Genomic DNA, 20,046 nt, shown 5'->3' with positions numbered 1-20,046 from the left:
GATGAGCTTTTGTGTGTCTGTCATACGTCACCCCAAAGATGTTCGGTTGAAATGTCTTGGGAAGGTTAAAACCAGAACAATGGAAGATCAGATGTCAGTAAAGTTTTCTGTGAAACATTTCTTCTCAGCATAAAAATTGAACAGGTTTTGGAATGGCACAAAGAACAGCTCTGATCCTTGGCACATACGGAGCCATATTAAGGCTGACCGATAGATTAAAGCAGAGCACGTGTGCAGCGGCCTCTGATTGAGCTCACCTCCCTGTCAGCTTGCTCTTCTTTATTGTCACTTAACATGATCAGAGTCGGTCAGAGGCTTGTGATTGTATAAATATGTCTTCGTCTGAAGATGAGAGGCAGTAATCACTCTTGTATTTTTTGTACAAAGGCTGAACAGCAGTACATTTGTGGATTGTTGTGAGGTAAACATCTATCAAAGAAGCAGACGGTGGTATCTAAATGCAAATAGAAAGGATTGATAGGACTTTAATTTGAGATGCTTTGTGTTTGGACAATGTTGAAATGGCTCACTCCTTGCTTCAGTCCCTGCTGGTTATGTCATTAATGTGCCAGACGCTGAGCCTGTGCACAGGACAGGTAGTTGTTACCATAATGGCCTGTGGCTGAGCAGGCTCTTATTTCTAAGTGCTTACTTGCATTTTGGAGACACGTCGTGGCTGCTGTTGTGGCTTGAGTCAGTGAGTGCAGATCTGCTGGTTAACTGTGAGCATCTTCGTCACATCACTATCATTACCTGAAAAAGCAACCAGCATCAGCAGATGATTGCAAAGGACATGCGGTGAAGGTCATTGCATGTTGGCTTAAGAACTTGGACAATGATGTCATTTGTGTAGTTACCAACGCGCTCAATTTGTTTCTGACATTCACATCCGAGCCTCTTTATTTATCTGCCTGCAGTTTGGAAGCGTGCATTTTCATTTAAACCTTTTAAATAAATGGCTTAGCCTCCTCTTTCTACATTTAAATGCATGTCTTCCATCTGTCATGTTAAGAAATCAATTTCTTTTCAAAAACTTGATTTGAACGTCACAACAGCCCTAAACCCATGCAGCCAAGGCTGCAAGCAACAAAGGAAAGCCATTTTTAACTGCTGCCTCCACAAACATCACACGACTGTAGTAACACTGATACAGCCGCGCTCCACAGGCGATCATTTTAGCCACAGCACTGAGTCAGCAGACATCTCTGTCAGCAAACGCACAGTTCGGAGGACGCTGTTAGATGTTTCCATCTGTCTGGCTCACTTTCCATCTGTCCTGCGCTCCGTCTAACTGTTTACCCATCACTCGTGTGTCTGTTCTCAGGCCTTCTCCTCACAGCAATTATGCTGGTTGTGGGGAAAAATGAGAAAACTGATGACTAATCGGCTGTTTGCTTTTAGCAAAACTGAGGTAGTTTTGCTGAGGTAGTTTTGCTGACGTCAAACAATACTTGTGTCAGAAACGACAGAAGCTCGTTTGGAGCCTCTAAAGCCGCAAATAAGCAGCAAAACGCTACTTTAGTGGAATTATAGCCCATTAGAGTTTCTAATGTCAAATGTGTCGGGTTTGGATTAAAGGTTGATCAAAGAGGGGCCTTTTTTCCTCTGAAACCACATAGAGATGAAGGCAGCAAATAATAGTTTCAGAATGAGCTCAAATCAGCAAACTGCTGCTGATTGGTTGACTGGCTCCCCCCTTAAGTCATTCTATTCTCACTCTGCAACAAATTTTGAACAAAGTGAACATTTTCCGCTCTCAGCATAGACTCCGTACTCCACCTGAATTTTGATAACATTCTCAGACAGGTGCGACATGTTCTGACCAGCTGTTGGTTGGCAGCAGAAGGAGCAGCATGGGACAGATGAAATGCATTTAGACAGTGATGGTATCATGTTTGGGGCTGCTTGGAAACCGGATCCGCATCCTGGCAGGGTTCAACGATTCAGGATCTGAGTGTTGGGGCTCAGGTGTGTCTGCTGCCCTCACTTTGTCCACCAGGCAGCTGGAGATGGGAGGTTCATATTGACCTGAAACACAAGAGCAGCGCCTGGGCTCAGGTGTCAGGTAAAGGTTGGAGCTGTGTCCGCTATGGTGACGTAGAACAAAGGACAACCTCCCAGGTGGGGGAATCTGGTTACCATGTGGCGACCAGGACATATAGACGCAACGATGAGGTGATAACTGCAAAAGAAAAGACTTTTTAGTGAACCGTAAAGACATATTTTCACTCAGCTAGACAGAGAAAGGGGCAAACAACATTACACAATAGCAAAACCTTTAATTGGACATTTAAATGGATGACTTTGACTGGAGAAAAGACAACTGTAGCACCAGCCTGTTGGCTTACAGAGTCATGTTACAAGCAAAAAACAAACCTAATGTTTGTATACCCATAAAACTTTGAAGGAAAAAAAACATTTTTTGATCCCCATTTTCTATAATTATTCAAATATATGGTTGTTATTTACCATATTCTCTGGTCTGTAAATAACTCCAGATTAGAGGTCATAGCAGCCAAAAAATTCATTATAAAGAGGAAAAAAAACATCTATAAGTCACACCTTTGTGAGAAATGTATTTAAAGGAATACAGAACGGACATTTCATCTTAATAGGTAGAATCATAACAGATCATAACATAATGATAACAATAATAACAGAACAGATAGCAATAATAGGCTGAATTCATGCACGCTTTACCGCAATCATGTTTAGCTTCATCAAACATAGGAGGATTTTTCTAAAAAAGCAAAATAATTTTAACTACAGTTTAATGTCAACTTTTTATAAATGACAGAAATATTCCAGTGACAAATATTCTGTGAAATCCCAGGATGCATTTGTGGAGAGGGAAGTTCCCTTTCCTGGACCGTCTTAAAGATAGTATGGAGAAGAGATTTGTTTCTTTAAGCTGCCTGAACATTTAGCTTCTCGAGTGGTGCAGTAGTTTAAAAGCACCTTGTTAGTTATTTAATGAGTTTGTTTTGAAAAACCCTTTCAGCACAGATTCCCAGCATGCATCTGACAGCTTTCCTCCTCTTTGCCTTTCTAATACTCAGTCATGTTGCTAACAGAAAGACCAGAATAAAGGTTAAATGCAGCAAAGGCTGCAGTTTTCATTTAAAAGCTGCTGATGTAGCATCATAAACGCATAGTCTTGCGCAACTCTTTGGATTGCTGTTGCCTCTAGAGTGCGCAGATTTGTGTCTGCGTGGGAGTCTGTGTAGAGCAGCATAAGAGTGTTTGTTTAAAGTGTGCATGCATGCTGAAAGCTTAATTATTATATCGTAATTAACAGATTGGTGCTAATAGAATTAATGTGTTCCCACATGACGTAAACTGATTTTAACCTTGCGGTGGACTCGCCGTCCCCTAAAGGAGTGGCAGTAAAGGGTTGGAGTGCTTCAATGCAGCGTTCACTTCAGGTATTGATTGCACCCTAACAACACTGGCACCATTCACAGCCCTGTTTGCTGCTCATTCAATCTCGAAGTAGCAAACAAAGCTGATAATCACCGGATGTTTTTCTTGTTTCATTTTGCAGTAACATTTGCTGTTACACTAATATTGATACCTTGATATGTTTAGGGGCAGGGGTCCCCTTTTTTTAACAAATAATCTGATTCTCAGTTGGTTCCATTTTCCTTCTATTTTTTAAAAATCTTTTTACAAATTAGTTTTATAAATACCTTTTAAGCCAATTAACAGACTGGCACAGCTTTTTTGTTGTTGCCATGGAGACACAGACAATCAAAGACATTTAGGAGGATGCTGTAACTTTCCAGGGCAAATAGTCCTTTAAATGTTATATTTCTTTTTTTTTTTCTAACTTTCCACAACAGCTGAGCAAGCAGATAAGAGCTGAAAGCCTGTTTTGTTGGACAGATTTTACTGTTACTATAGGGGTTTATGGATCTTCAGACAAACAAAGTGTTTATTTGTATAAACCCCTTTTGTATTTGAGGCTAAGCTTTATTTATAATAATTATATTAAATGCATTCTTTGTTGGATCGGATGGAAAAAAGAAAAGAGAGGGAGAGAGAGAGAGAGGGTGGGATGTTAGATATGGGGGATATAGAGGGAGGGAAGCAGGCGATAATAGTCAAAACATAAGAGTGTCATAAGTAAATAGCATGACTTAGTTCTCACATTCACACATCAATACACACCAACAAATGTTACGCACACAACTATTTACAGGTTTTACGAATGTTCAGACAGTAATGACTTATCTGACAGGGCGCACCGACTGAAATTAAGCTAAGCACACATGCAGGTACACAGACAGGGGTGTAAAAACAGTGCCCATGCCCATATTTGTGCAAAGGTGAACAAGCAGGTGGGTTGAACGAATTTGTGCCCCTTAGAGATCACATTAAATGCTCCAGCAAAGGCAGGAGGCCCGGTAACCCACACCCCATAGCCAGTGGCAGACTGCGCAGTAGCCCGGCCGATCCAAGAGGGTGTGCCCAGAACACTGCACCCCCACCAGGTGACAGTGGTAATTACAGGGGACCAGAGGGAACTATGAAATTTCTTAAGGCTCCATGTTTCACTTTTAGGAAATCAATGTGTGGATTTCTACTGAAGAGCTTCCAATCAGCTTGTGGAGGAACGAGCGCCAAACCCTGAGCTGCAGGGTTATCAAAGAAAAACAACAAATTATGTAGACACCAGGTTTTTTTTTTATTATTCAGTTTTGGTAGAAAAATGATTTCTCTATAAGGCTGCAAGTTACACCCACACTCCACCTCCACAAAGCTGCAGTAAGTGACAAACACGCAGACAATGCCTGTCACGAATGCAATGCTTGTGGGAACAGAGGGACGGGCGTTAGCAAAAACAAAGAAGACGTTTGCATTTACATCTGTTTACAGGCTGGTCAAAGTCACAACCTCTATGTCACAATTACCTTTCAGAATTGCATACATTTAACAGCCAGCTGCTGCTGAAACAAACCAATAATTTGTTAGTACTTACATAACAATCTGCCCAAAAAAGTTTTTTGAGAGAATTCTTGACATTAGTGGCGTGACTAAAAGCATCAGCTTCTACTTTATTTATTTTATTTAACCCTTGTGCTATCCTATGGGGTCCAGATGACCCTATCCTTACATTGACGTGTTATACCTACCATGACAAAGGTGGATCCCAGTGAAGATCACAAATCTTTGAAGAAAAAAGGTTCAGCGCACTGTCTAGTGGGTCTAGATGACCCAACTCCCAACGTTAAAGTGCCAAGGATAGCACAAGGGTTAAGGGTAATGGAATACGTTGCTTAAAAATAATATCATGTTTGCTTTGTACATTTTGTCTGTTTTCATTTACCTAATGGATCACGTGGGGACTTTGATTTATCTAGCAATCTCCACATCATCTATGACTGCAGTCTGAAATAACTGGGATAGAAAGTAGGATTTTTTCATAAAACAAAAATAGAAACAAATTAATACATTTGGAGAATTGAGCTTTAGCTATCCCACCTCTCTAATTTACCGTCAGTTTAGGTATCTGGCACTTTAGACAACATGATAATAAAAACACAACACAATGGTTCACATAGTTTGGGGATAACATTTCCTAATTATTCCATCACCAGTCTCTTTTTAGTGCAGCTCTGCCCCCGAGTGACCCTGAGGCCCCGTGGCCTAGTTTGTTGGTTTTCACCCAGTTCCAGTTCAGGCACAACCGTCTGGATCAAGCTGTGCTGCAGCTGTACACGTGTCCAAAAGAAAAGCCGAGTCATTTCACAAAGAAAACAGGTCTCTGCATCCCACATAATCCCTCTTCCACATTTCTTCCACAGCAGCAAAACACACAGCGTAGTGCAACATGAAATTCAGCTGAAGATTACAGTTATGAACCACCGTTGTGCCACTGTTAGGGATGCCACAAAGTTCAGTTTGACACCTGAACCGTATGTTACACCATAGAACTGAATCATGGGGAAAATTGCATAATTGCATCTTTACCAGTATGTTTAAGTGTTAAACACATGTTGTGCTACATCTGAGAAGAATTTACCAGGGGTGGCCGTGATGCTGTGGTAGGGCAGTCACCTTCTTATCGGTTGATGGCATGTTTGAATCCCGCCTTGCCCGCCCATGTGTCTAAGTGGAGCAGTAACTGGCGTAGTGTCTGAATGGGACTGTGAATGTACAGCGCCTTGGGCCTTCAAGGAAGGTTGAAAGCGATACACATTTTACCATTTATTGCATTACACCGGGCTTGGTATGAGCCAACTGCATGAATTTTTTTTCATGCTACTTGCTTATTTGCAAATTTTGTTGTTGTTTTGTAAAACACAAATCGTATATTAAACCAAAACAAAACCGTGACCCCAAAAAACCAGGTTTGAATCAAGTCGTAGACACTTTGGTTCCCCCTCATTTCAGCCTATATATATATATATATATATATATATATATATACACACACACACACACACATAAGAATCGTGTCTTTAACTCTACAGTTGTTTGCCTTTCTGGTGTCTTTATAAGCTATTTTTTATTTAATTAAATTCACTTTAATTTTATTTTTATAGCTCAATATCAGTAGTCTCAAGGGACTTCACACTAATACTTGTACAAAAAAAAACCCTAATCAGTCATGAAATATGAACAATGGCTAATTGCTAAACTAAACTAGACAGACCCTGGACATCAGACCCCTTAGGGATGTCCAGGTGAAGGAGGGATCCTCTCCCAGGACGAATTCAATTTTTTTTTTTTATATTAACCAAAACAAATTTTACTTTGAAATTACAATTAAGACCTTTTCTGTGTGTTTACCTTAGACAGCTTTTGGACTGCAGCACAATAAGACTTTTAATCAAAGCACAGATTTTTACATGTTTCTATTAAAAAGGGTAAAACTTATTTTAAAAAAACCCCACAACAGATCAAAGTTGATAAACCTTTAAAAGATCAACTCCAATTAAAATAGTGTTTTTAGTATTTTGAACACGTTCTTGTTGTTTCTCAGAATGACGGACACGTAAAAAGAATAATACTTTTAATATAGCATTTCCGAGTGTTTCTTTATTTAAATCTTTGTGAATCAGGAGAGGAAAAGCTTGTAGGTGTGACGCCAAAGCTACTACAGCAAGCCACAAGTTCCCTCCTCCGCTTCATTTTGATGCATTCGGTTATATCTATGAATGTCTGCAAAACTACATCCTAAAAAATAAAAGGTTCTTTGATTTAGCCTAAAAATGGCATAATTATAGTTAAAAGGCCACTGGAAACGCTTTTAAAATAGAGCAAAAGATGAAAAGAGGGGGACTTAACGGGCCGATGATCTACACTGACTGCCTGGTTTTCTTATTTTTTTATGTTGTTTGTAGTAAAAACTCTCCGGGATTGAGCTGCAGAAACTTTTCTTTTGTTTTCTGGCCTACAGATCAGGATGAGCTGGCAGATCTGCTCACTGTCACTGAACCCTGACCATCAATGAAACATAATCCTGCCCTTACATAAGATAAGGAAGCACTGAAATCACTGTTATCTGTTTCCAAGTAACACGTAATTCCCATACCTAGCTGAATTAATTACTCGGAAAAGGTGTAAAGCAGATACATTCTATAAAGTGCTTCATTCTTCAGCATAGTCACCCCCCCCCCCTCCTCCTTCATTCCCTTTAGCGCTGTTCTGTCAATCAATGCAGGTTATTGTTCCGCCTTCTAAATTCAGCCCAGACGGAAACTGCACTGACATCGTCTCATAAATCTCATGCCCTAAACCGACAGATGATTGTGTGTGTGACAACTGCTTGCTGGCGCTGTGCTTGCTTTCTCTTTAGGGTTTTTAATTTTGACATCGTCTGCTTTTTCTCTATTATTTTCACTTCAGTGTTTGTTCCAAATATTCGTTAGACGATGTTGGGAGCAACTGAGGGCCATGACTTTTTCCTCTTTTCTTCTTTATTCTTTATGCATCATTTTTCTATCACCTCTGTTGGTTGAGCTATAAAGCAACTGGACAAGACAGGAGGTTTTTAAAATCCCACTCTAATCATTGTGTAATGTGTGTTCCCAGTGGTCTTTTAATTATGATCATGCTGTTTTTAGCCTAAATCCAAAGACCTGTGTCATTTTCTAAGACATAGTTTATGCCAGTGTTTTTCAACCAGTGTGCCGCGGCACACTAGTGTGCCGTGGGAGATGGTCAAGTGTGCTGTGGAAAATTGCCCTCATTAACTGATCTAAAAACATTTCCCATCTCCAGGATTTCAGCTCTGTGTTCATCCAAACAGGCCCTGATAAAACACCGAGTAGTTAGGAATATAAAAGATTGTAAAATACTTTTTCTTTGCGTTTATTTTATTTTATTAAAGACATTTTGATAAGAATGACCGTACCGCGATTCAGCTGCACCGTCGGCTGTATTTTGGAAAAGTCCCGTCCCTTTGACTGTCTCCACCAATCATTCTTGAGGGGCTTAATCACATGTCATCAGTCTGACCAATCAGAAGTGGTTAAAGTCTTCACTTCCTTGTCCCGATTTAGCTCGTAAAGTCGCTCAGTTCTAACAAAAATACCAGCTAAAGCTTGTCTTTAGCGGTGTAGCTTTCCACAGAATCCGGTATCAGACCGTGGAACAAGTGAACAAAACAATGAAGCTCCGAAAACCGATCTCCGGCCGTTTTATGCACTACATCTCCCATGATGCATTGGGTTGTGAGAGAGACAGCGCACAAGGAGATCTGTCGTTAAACGTCTTGAAACCAACGAACACACATCAAACTATTTTTAAATCTTCTAACTTAACTTTTATTGAATCTTTTAGAAAAAACAGCTGCAGTTTCCAGCTTTTTCTGCAACAATTATCTCAAAAATGCATGTGAGATTGTGGAGGGGCTGTAGATCAATACAGACTGAGTTTCTCCTTCTTTTTTTTTAATTTTTGGATGCTGGTGTGCCGCGGGATTTTTTTTAAGGTTAAAGTGTGCCGTGGCTCAGAAAAGGTTGAAAAACACTGGTTTATGCAAAGTGACAGGAGTTCGTTACAAATTTACCTCTGAGTTGTGGGCAGGACAGGTGGCACGGAGGAAGCCTGAACACTTCCCATCATTCCTTTGTTTATACTCTCTCCTGCTCGCTTACAGCCCCTCACAACCCCCAACCTAACATTACCCTGGTAACAAAAGCTATCCTGCTGTACAGTTTTGAGCTAGATGCCAGCTCAGACAAGGAAACCAAAGACTTTAATGAATCGATTTGTCTGTGATCTTTGTTCCAATGCTCACTTATGGTCATGAGCTCTGGGTCTGTGTTCTGGGCATGTCCCACTGGGAAGAGGCCCCCGGGGAAGACCCAGGACACGCTGGAGAGACTATGTCTCTCGGCTAGCCTGGGAACGCCTCAGGGTCCCCCAAAAGGAGCTAGAGGAAGTGGCCGGGGTGAGGGAAGTCTGGGCCTCTTTGCTTAGACTGCTGCCACCGCGACCCAGTCCCGGATGAGCTAAAGGAAATGGGTGGATGGATAATAGAATGTAGCAGGGAGCTTATATCCTGTCGACTGTAGTTTGTCTGTAACAATTACAAGCTTTTTTTTAACTGCATTTCTAACAACAGCGATATGTCAATAGAAAAATACTCAGAAATGCAATTTAATGTTTTAGTTTTTTATATGTGTCCTCCATCAACACAAAAATACTTTAAGTGTGAATGCAAACGTGTATGGGTGTGCGATTGTGGCCCTACAACAGACTGGGGACCTGTCCAAGGTGTACCCTGCCTTTGCCCACAAGTGGTCGGGTTAGGCTCCAGCAGCCTCGTGACCCCGAAAGGGACAAAACTGGTTCCATGGATGGATGGATGGATGGATGGATGGATGGATGGAAGGATGGATGGATGATGGATGGATGGACAAAAATGAATAATAATAAAAGAAAACATATACTTTCATGACCCCTGAAGAACTTTTGCTGGACACAGGATTCTGTTCTTCATAGGACATGGATTCTAAAGGTCGTTTTTCTGCTTATCCGAGTAGCTTCTGTGGTGCTGAACTGACGGTAAACTTGATTGAACTATGATAACATGACTTGTATGACTGAGAATCTCTACAGACATTTGGAAAGTTCATTAAAAAGCCTCGTGGACAAAGTTAAAATAATTGTTGGATGAATGAATGAGTTAAACTGTATTTTTTCCAAACATTCAGAAGCTAAAAATAAAAACTTTGGACAAGAATTACATTTCTCTTGTTGAAATCTAAAAAAATTGCACACACATTTAGGCCAAACTAAAATTATTTCCAATTACATCAAAAATATTCTTCGGTGTTTTTTCAATTCAAGGGGATGCTAATATAAGTGGATTAAATGCTACGTTGCGAATTGGTGACATGTAGGAGTTCATTTTGTTTTTTTGGGAAGTTTTTATTGAAAATCAAATATTTCATTTTTAGCTGATATGATGTCGTTGTTACATAATTTTGAAAAAGATAAAAACCCATTTATTAATCAGGAAAAAAAAAGAAAAGTCCAAACAGGCGACAGTTATGACAATAATCTTGATACATTTTAGGTGCATTCTTCAGAACAGCTGCTCATTGCTCAGTCGACTTTGTATTTTTGCAGTTGCTATAGAAGGGAGTCCAGCTTGCAGAGCTCCACCTTGACTGTTATGTAAAGGTGACATGGAGAAAGGCGTTGCTGTAATGACCAGACTTGCAGCTTCAGTTAAGCCCAGTTGTTTGCTACTTGAGAGCTGTTACTTCTCACCTACTTCCGCCTGCCTTAACACCCAACACCTCTCTTATTACCTGAAATTCAAAACTGTTAGCAAAACCAGACGTTGCTAAGTACAGAATCATCATTTTGGTATGATGTTGTCCTTCATGTTGTTGTATTTTCCAGACTGATTCCTAAAATACGTAATTTGTGGAAACATTGAAAGCTGCATTATTTAAAAAAAAAAAAAACAATCCTGTAATTGTTCAAACAAGATTTGTTCTTTTATCGTGTCTGTTTGCAAGTAGATGGTGTTATTAATCAGGCTTTTGGGGGTTGATTGTGTGTTTGATGCATGTTAGTACCTGCAGCTCACAAAAATACAGCATAGTAAAACAAAAATAAGCTAGATTTCCACATCTCAAATGCGTCTTGTTTCCCAAAAGCAAGTAAAGAGAGTGAACTGACACTGGGTATAATATAAAGACATTCATTAGTGATCACATTCTCACTTTTCATGGATGTATCAACATCAGCAAACAGGGTTAAGGAGAAAACACAGTGTGCTGTTACCAAACCCGATCTGCAGGCTGCCCCACATCAGTGCTGCTGCCAAAACATCCCTTTAGGTAAAGGAAGTGTGTTTGTGTGTGCGCCACTGTACAGCTTATCAGTTTTTTACATGGCGTCCCATGGCATGTGAGTCATAGTAGCTGGCTCACGCTCATGGAAAATTCACCGTTTGAATAAAGGCTTAAAGTGTGCTCTGCTGATAGGCAGTACAAGTGCTTTGTTGTCCTTCTCTGCATACTCATGATTGTGCTACAATCGTGAAGGCTGGCCTGTAAACAATAGGTTGGTGAAATGTGCCAGCTTCCTGCAGTGACATTTTAAACTTCCTGTTTTCTTGAATTGGCTCAACATTTACGTAACATCTCCAAAGCCATTCAGATTTTGAAAAGAAAAAAATGAAATGTGGAGTTTTTAATTTATTCCGGAAAAGTTTGGATGCATAATAACTTTTCCTTTATGTTCATTAAACTGGACAAGACCCACCCTGAAAAAAGTTGTTTTTGTTGTTTTTAAAATGTTCCTGTGGCATTTTTCTGATGATGGAAGACATATATGAAGAAAATAAAGCTTAACGTTGCATTTCTAAGTATTTCTTTATTCTGATTGTGAATCAGGAGAAGACAAAAAAAGGCTGTTTGAAAAAGATTGTTTGTGATCTAGAAAATACAACGGGCAGGCCACAAGCTCCCTGTTCTGCTCTGCAACGGGGAGGGAAAGGGGGGGCGGGGTTGTTCTGTGCCAATTGTAAGCCCACAACTCAGAGGAGAATTTCTAATGAACTACTGATGTTCATCAGAAACTATGTCCTAGAAAACGACACAAATATTTTGATTCAGGCTGAAAATAGCATAATCATAATTAAAAGACCACTGGGAACAGATTAAAAATAGATCAAAAGATGGTTGGAGTGGGACCTTTACCTTATGGATTTCACCCTTAGAAAAAACCGTCCAATCATCTCTAATTTTCAGATTTTTGGCATTTAGCAGTAATATTTCAACAAACGTGCCTTGAAAAAGACTCTTTTTATATTTATATATATATATTAGCTTACCAGTGGGTTTTCTTTGGAACATCCAGATAAAACAATGACCAAATAATCCGTTCTACCAAATAACCAGTCTTCTTTAACAGATGCTAGTCGGCGGTAAGGTTTATTTTGATTTTATCCACAAGCTTAGACTAAATATTTATTTGCTCAAAGTGAGAATTGGTCTCTCTGCCAGCTGTAATTATCACATACATCATTTCAACAGGGGTAATTGCTATTTTACAGCTATTTACCAATGAATAATACAAAACAAAGATGTGGCTGTGCCATTAGCTCTCTAGTTTCCCCTTATGTGATCAATCTATAGATGGAGGAAATAGAGAGAAGCTACCTGGACTGGTATGACTTGCTGGTTCCACTAGGGTTGGACTATACCTGGGTCAAGGTCAAACTCTACTAAGTTGAAGCCTTTATAAGACATATTAGCATGACATGCTGTTGACAAAACCATCAAGTTCACCCATACTAAGGAGAAATCTTCCCGGACTGTTCCGTGATCATAGGAGAGAGGACATGCATCTCTGTGTGGCAGTGTGCAGAAAGCCCCCACACACAGATCAGTTCCTGCTATTTAAGTCCAACCACCTGCTACAGCAAAGGCTTGGTTTGATCAGAACCCTGCTGCAGCACAGAGTCCAGGAAGTGGCCACAAGCTCTGCAAGTAGGAAGAAAGAGGAACAACATGTCCTCAGAAGTCATGGAAATCCTAACTGGCTCTTTTCCAAATTCCAGATAACATGAATGAACAAGAACTAAAAAGAAGAAACGTTATTGTTCCATACATCTCTGGACTAAGACATTCAGAAAGAGTCTTTGGTCAGAACAATGTGGAGTACCCATCCTCATTGGGAAATGTGGGGACCCCTATTTCTTATGTTTATACATTTATGCTATGTAAATTTAATGCCTTTTATGTACATTTAATGCCTCACGAGACTCACCACTGATTGAGCCAACTCGGATGTAAATAAGGGCCTTGTTGTGACTTTTGTAGGACAAGTTGAGTCTAGGTATCTTTCCGCTGAGCAGCAGAATTATCTCGTTCCGCCGCACGTTTAGGAGCCGGGAGGAGAACGCGGAAATCATTGATTGGACAACACATCCAGATGGACACACATATCACAACCAGTTAGAGCACGAGCCTCACCTCCATGACTGCCATAGAGTAATTAGCATACTCCTCCCCTCCTGACACACGGCTGGGCGTGGAACCAGTTGTTTATTGCTTTTATTATTTGTGTGTATGCAGACAGGGAACGCCTCTGCTCCTTAATTTTTACGGCTCGTTGGTTACTCAGCAACCCATGCTGTTTAACACTTGGAACCACTTTGGTCCAACTTTTAATAGAAAACCTAACAGCTGTTGCATAGGAGACTTTTTCAACATCGGATCGCCAAAGTTATTCTGCGAAATACCTCCACCTGAAGGACACAAACTGTTCATTTGAGGACAGTGAAGTAGGTATCAGCCACAGAAGAGCGAGATGTAAATGATTAAAAACAAAAAACAAACCTCCCTTCAATAGAAAGGATGGACTCCGTTACAATCTTGTATCTGTGATTTCAAACCCAGTGAACTGGTTTCACCCAAAAATGCGGACAAGGCTAAGGAGTTGCTGTCCCCCCTTCCCAATCCCAGCTATGGAAAAAAGGACTTTCAACGACCCAAAACTACTTAACAACCTGGATAAATGAGTTTACACAGACAAAACAAAACCATGTTACTACATTTTGTTTGTTTCTTTGTTGACTGCAGAAGTATGCAAATAACCTCATTCTGCCTGTTTTATATTTATGGCATTGTAAAGCAGATTACATTATTAGGATTTTTCTCTATTAATTAATTTAGAATTACATATTTTATAAGGTACGACATGCTCGTGCTCTCCTTCTACCAACTTCTTTTTTAACCTTTTCTCACCCTATTCTTCAAAATGCAACAAAGTATTTGGGTTAATTAAAGTTGAGGGCAGCTATAACAGACAAAATATTTATTCAATAGCTATTTTTCTTTTTGCTACTTACGAGTGTAACAAATATACTTTTTAATGAGTTATGGTAAAACTCCATTATTCTTTTTCCTGTTGGTCTTGAGGGTGATTTAAAAATAGTCATGTCATCTCAAAAATGCATAAAGGTAGTAAAAATGATCACAATTTTAAGACATAATCTCATTTTCTTATTTTGTAAAAATGCACCTACTATGCTAAAGAACATACCTGACTAAAAAAGGTATAATGGAGGCTGTGGGTAAAGTCAGATCTAAAGTTTCGCCATCTGCTCAAAGGCATTTACAGATGCACTTACAAGAGAAACTGAGAACAACCCTGATAGGATTGAAAAGAAAATGTGTTTATAAGGTATTTTTCCTGGTTGATAGAACAGTGAAAACACTGCAAGGTGATGGATTTTCAGTGGGTTTAGTCAGTTAGCATTTTTCAGACAAGTTGATGAAGGGAAACTTCTGCAAAGTAGCAGTTGTGTTCCTATACAAGGAATTCTTTCTGTTGTTTTCGAAATCTATAAAAGATGGTGCTTTTTTCTTTTTTTGTTTGTTCAAGAAAGCATTTTTCCTTAAACAAATAAATTGAATTAGCTGTCGCAAATGTTCAGATTCAGATTCTGATTTTCAGCCTCTATGTCTGTAAGTAGCTTTTCCATCTTGGCGAGAGCTGCTGCGTCAGCTTATCGGTAGGAACGGTGTGCTGATTTTTCCCCAGAATCAGAATGCCTTCAGTGCAGTAACAGAGTGAACTAACCTGGAAGTGGCAGCGATGATAAGAGCTTTCTAAATTCTGCGGAAAGTAGCTGCAAGGCTTCCGTTGCCATCTGTTGTAAATAAGAAACATATTTTATGAAAAAAGGAATTACAAGTGACAGGAGTTTTTTTTTTTTTTTTTTTATAAAATCATGCTGACTCATGTGTAAACAGATACTGGGAAGAGGGCTCTGTCACTTTTTTCTAATGGCGTTGCATTTTTCTTACAATATCTTGTGCTCTCCAGCAAAATGTCTGTGAAACTTCAACTGAGGATGTGGAGAAGTTGGCTGCCAACTTGAATTTTGTCCTTTTGAATGAAAAATCTGTTTAGACTACCGGTAATAAAGTTTAGTGAGTTTGATTCCCTTATTAATCTACTTATATTAGTAGGTATTTTCAATATTTTTAAAATTCAGTGTATTTTGAAAAATGTATATTTATTTGGGAAAGTTTTGCATCTTTTTTTTAAAGCCAAAATCCTTTTAAGGTCGTATTTGTGCTTTAAGGCTGACAACTTCTTTTAAAAACACACAACTAATGAATTAATTTTTGGAACTTCTAAAGGACAACATTAACAAAAATAAGCTTCACTCTGGTCTGCTCCATTTGCAATCCCCAGAATTCCATCGCCAGTCTTTTCTTAAAAAAGATGCTGGGGTTTGTGGTGATTTCTGACATCCCTGCTGGGAGATGGTCGGCACGGAAACAAGGAATAGCACTACAGATTACTCAGAAATCAGCTCTCCTGGTGGCCCTCTGCCTTTTTGCCGTCATGCTGAGTTGTTTGATTGAGGTTGGATGCCCAAGGAGAAGACTGAGAGGTGTACAGATGAGCCGTTTGGGTACAGATGAAGACTGAGGCTTCAGGGAAAAGAAGTAATTAGGCTAAGGTCAAAAAATGGTGGAAAGCAGGGTGACAAAAGGCTGCAGAAAAAGAGGCCTTTAGTTTGAAATATAACACTCAAAACTTAAAACTCCAAGAAAGACCTGATTTTTTTTGCTTTAATTTAAAATACACTTTTTATTTTTAGGATGTAAATAAGATATTTGTTCCTAATAATTTGTCACATACATGTTAATGCGACTTGTGCACATATTTAACATGTAATTTGCATAACAAAAACTAGAATAGATTTGAGTGTTTATTATTATTAAATTTTACTTTTTCAGCTAAGGAAATTGCATTAAGGTGTAAACAACCATAGCAAATGAATACTTGAGACACTGTTATGGTTATAAAACTATAGTATCCAGAATGTTGTTGGTTCATACATAACGATAATCAACTGCAAAGGGAAACTTATAGTAATGCATCATTATGTGTTAAGTACGCTTTAATAATAAACAATAGTTAACTGCTAACTAAGGCATGAAATAATACACTTTGTAATGCCAGGTACTGGATAAAAGTGTCTGTTAACACATTACTTAACAGTTAAATAATGCTTAATTATGCATTGAGGGACTCTTATTATAAAGTGTTACCAAAATGACCTTAGCTAACCAACATGTGAAAACCATTTTGGTTTGTTTGCAAAAAGAATATTTACATAATACTACATGAAGCAAGCTACTCAAAATAAAAAAATAAAAACCTAAAAAAAATTATAAACAAATTTTTTCAAAAGATTTATCATAACCAGTTAAAATCAATTCTAATTCTGAATCTACTTATGTATTTCCACCAGCTCTATGGTTTTTCTGTGTAGTAAAGTGATGGATGTCCTCGTCTCATTGAGCTTGTATGTTTCTGTGTTTCCATTGTGTGCAGGAGAGGTTTGAAGCCGTGTTCAGGATTTATGATGAACACACAACCTTCCAGATGTTCAAAAGCTTCAGAAGAGTGCGGATCAACTTCAGCACCCCAGAGGCAGCCGCCCGCGCTCGCATCGAGTTGCACGAATCGGAGTTCAACGGCAAGAAGCTCAAACTCTACTTTGCTCAAGTGAGTTTCTGTGAAATGGTAAAAAGGGGAGTTTTGAAGAAAAGCCCTCGTATTTTAACATTCTTTATCGCTTCGTTTCTTAACAGCTTGCAGATGCAAAACCCGGACAAAAAAATAGTCAGAAAAAAGTTGACACTAATTCTCCCTTCAACTTCTTTCATTTGTCCCTTTTCATAATATTTTTAAAGCACTATATGGTTCACTGAGTTACACCTGACTGCTTCCTCAGCCCACAAACCGTCTTGTCAGAAGCCATCAGTCATACGTTCCAGCGCAGGAACACATTTGAGGATTTCTCCTGCATTGCAGATGTGTCAGTCTGTCTGCATTTTGCCTGTGGAGAGAAGAAAGGGAAGAAAAGCAAAGTGATGTATTGCAGGAAGAGCAGTCATTTTAAGACGAAAGATGACAGTTTCATACATATTCATTCATTGATGCCACTTAATACCAGCAAGTGTATGAGGAGCAGCATTTGAGCAGGAAAGTGTGATCAAACAAAATGTTTAAGATTTTAAATTTGCAGTTGACAAAGAGATTTTATGAAGTTAAACTACATTTGAATTAAGAATTATTGAAATCGTTCATTTTTCTAGCTCTGAGAGTTTAAAACACTTTCTCCTTTAACATTTATGAGTCTCCATCTCCCCTCCAACAGATCCAGAATGGTGACGAGGACATAGACAAGTCTTACCTGGCCCCTCCACAACCCGTGAAACAGTTTCTGATCTCTCCTCCTGCCTCGCCGCCTGTGGGATGGAGCCAGAGTGAAGACGCCACACCCCTCATCAACTACGACCTGCTATGTGCTGTTGCCAAGCTCGGACCTGGTCAGTCCTCTAGTTCTTCGGACACGTTTAAAGTCCTAACACTTACTATAAACAGCAAAAAAAGAGTGATAATCTTTTTCAAAAACGCAACGTCATTTGAGCTTTGCATCACTAAACGGTGACCCAGATGCAAACAGGAAATCATTTCATGCGCCACAGGGGGTGGAACAGAGAGGTAGGAAGTGGCTGCTGTGAGGTGGATGCAGTGGACATTATTTATGCTAAACAGATTAATTTTGGCCTTTTCTAATATTTTTTCGTAACGTATTAATATTTTACAGATCACAGTAGTCTGTGAGTCCGTGATTATGTCATGTTTAAGGTAGACATCTATCTGTGGAGAATTTTTAGATTTGTCTTCACTGAGTGGTTATATAATGCCTTTGGAAATGTCACATACAGAAGGGGGGAAAAAGCAATCAGGATTGATGTGAAATGTTTGGAAGCTAAGAACGGCTTAACTAGCTTTTTTTTTATTTTTTTGCCCGTTTCCACCTAACAGCGACATCTACTATCACGAGAAAATAAGGAGATAGTAGATGTCATTATCATGAGATAACGAATTTGTTAAGTCGTGATAACAGAGAATATGCTTTTTTCATTTTTCCAAAATCCGCAGCAAAACAAAGCAGTTTGTAATAGAAAATGTCGATCAGATTTGATCAACTTATAACTGATTACTTAAACTGTGGTCTAACTCAGGCAGAGATTGTGCTGAGCTTGTCGGTCTTAAACAACGTCCGAATCAGTCATTGTCAGTTGAAGAGATGGGTTGGCCCGGCTGCAGCTGCGCAGGCGTGTCTACAAGCAGATATACAATATAACAATACAATGATAATAATAATGATAATACAATGATCACCAGTGAAAATCCAATTGTCAGTGCTCACGTATTAACGAAAAATGCTATCTGCTGGTCATGTTATCAGGAGAAAAAACTCCTGATAACAAGATAGTAGATGTCATCATGCAAGAAAATTAGACAAAAATATGGATGTCGCTATCACGGGAAAACGGGGAAAAAAAACAAGGTAACCATTTGCAGCTTCTGTAGAAATGATTACTGTTCTTTAATGTCGTTTTCAATTAAAACCTTGGGGCTAAGTCTCTTTCTTCAGTACTTTTCTTATTCTTATTCTGTTTTCTTATGATTTCTAGTTGCATTCATCTGGTTGGTTTACCTTTAATAGGATCATGATCCGGTTGAGCAAAATTCAAGAAAATACAAACTTCCTTTTATAATAACCCTATGAACATGGAAGTGCTCTCTTTATGTTTTGCTAGTTTCATAACTTATTCCATCACTTTAAGAACTTTTATCCAAGCTTTTCTCTAAGATTTGGACTCAAAAAGAGAAATATTAGAGATGAAATATGTGTGTTTGTTTCATCTTATTGTAAAAATATGCAATAAATTCCTGGACATTTTTTTAAGCTAGAGTAAAAGGTGTAGTTGGAAAAATGGCTCAGATCATACTAAATATTCTAGAATATTTAAGGGATCATGCAAATGGATTTAAAATTTAACATTAACCTCAAAATAGGTCAAAAGTGCTGTGCTTTAAATTGTAGTATAACCAATTTGTTAAAGTCAATACCGTCAAAAACAAACGGATCAAATCACTTTGCAGATCAATTTCACTTCATGCGGGTGTCAGGTCAGTGCAGTCTTTTCCTCAGCAGGCCGTCTGCTCTGCCTCTTTCCGCTTTGCTAACAAGATATAAGGTTGCAGCAACAGTTTGTCAAATCAACAGCTTGCAGCACTGACTTCATCTCAGAGCGCACTCACGCTGATCGAGTGGAAGTCTGCGATTGTATTCCGCTGAACACCATTATCCCCCCTCCCACAGAAACTCTGAAACTTTCCACATGATCGCAAACACCAGCACACTCAGTGTCCAGTACGGAGAGCCACTTTTGCCGTTACCATAGAAACCCAAAGCATCAGGAAATGCCTTTGTTTCCCTGCCTCTCATCCTTTCATGTGAAATCCGATAAGCGTCTGTCTGCTGCGCGGCGCGCTGACTCCCTCTGTCAGCTCCCCGTGGCAACAGCAGGACTCCATTCACTGCCTGTCTCTGCCTTTGGCACCGCAGTGAAAGGCTACCAGACCAATTTCCTCCTGTCTGGCAGATGTCTGATCTCATCTCCATGGCAACTGTGATACAATCTAGCAAGTGTGTGTTTTCAATTTCAGATGGCTCAGTCT

General features: G+C 39.3%; 1 protein-coding gene and 1 long non-coding RNA gene across 9 annotated transcripts in view; one reads left to right on the top strand and one right to left on the bottom strand.

Moving 5' to 3' along the window:
- The window catches only part of rcan3 (regulator of calcineurin 3), a 51,284-nt gene that overhangs the window by 28,330 nt on the left and 2,908 nt on the right, over window positions 1-20,046 (top strand). For both annotated transcript variants that reach the window (XM_004082508.5, XM_011490284.4), the window contains 2 exons: window positions 16,837-17,010; window positions 17,666-17,837. In XM_004082508.5, coding sequence (XP_004082556.1) covers window positions 16,837-17,010; window positions 17,666-17,837 — 346 coding nt within the window. The remainder of the gene's footprint in view (window positions 1-16,836; window positions 17,011-17,665; window positions 17,838-20,046) is intronic.
- LOC144989001 (uncharacterized) lies at window positions 470-19,770 on the bottom strand. 7 transcript variants are annotated; one of them, XR_013653122.1, is made up of 7 exons: window positions 17,702-17,840; window positions 17,249-17,344; window positions 15,064-15,133; window positions 2,140-2,182; window positions 1,988-2,028; window positions 653-753; window positions 470-581 (listed from the first exon to the last, which is right to left on the bottom strand). It is a non-coding gene; the product is annotated as an uncharacterized LOC144989001 (long non-coding RNA). The 7 variants fall into 7 exon arrangements; XR_013653123.1 differs by having other exon boundaries at window positions 657-753; XR_013653125.1 differs by lacking the exon at window positions 15,064-15,133 and having other exon boundaries at window positions 17,224-17,344.

The sequence above is a fragment of the Oryzias latipes genome, chromosome 22 (assembly GCF_053564925.1).
Source record: "Oryzias latipes strain Hd-rR chromosome 22, Olatipes_Hd-rR_3.1".
NCBI lineage: Eukaryota > Metazoa > Chordata > Actinopteri > Beloniformes > Adrianichthyidae > Oryzias > Oryzias latipes.
The sequence above is the reverse complement of the archived record's forward strand: the minus strand, read 5'-3'. Positions and strand labels throughout refer to the sequence as shown.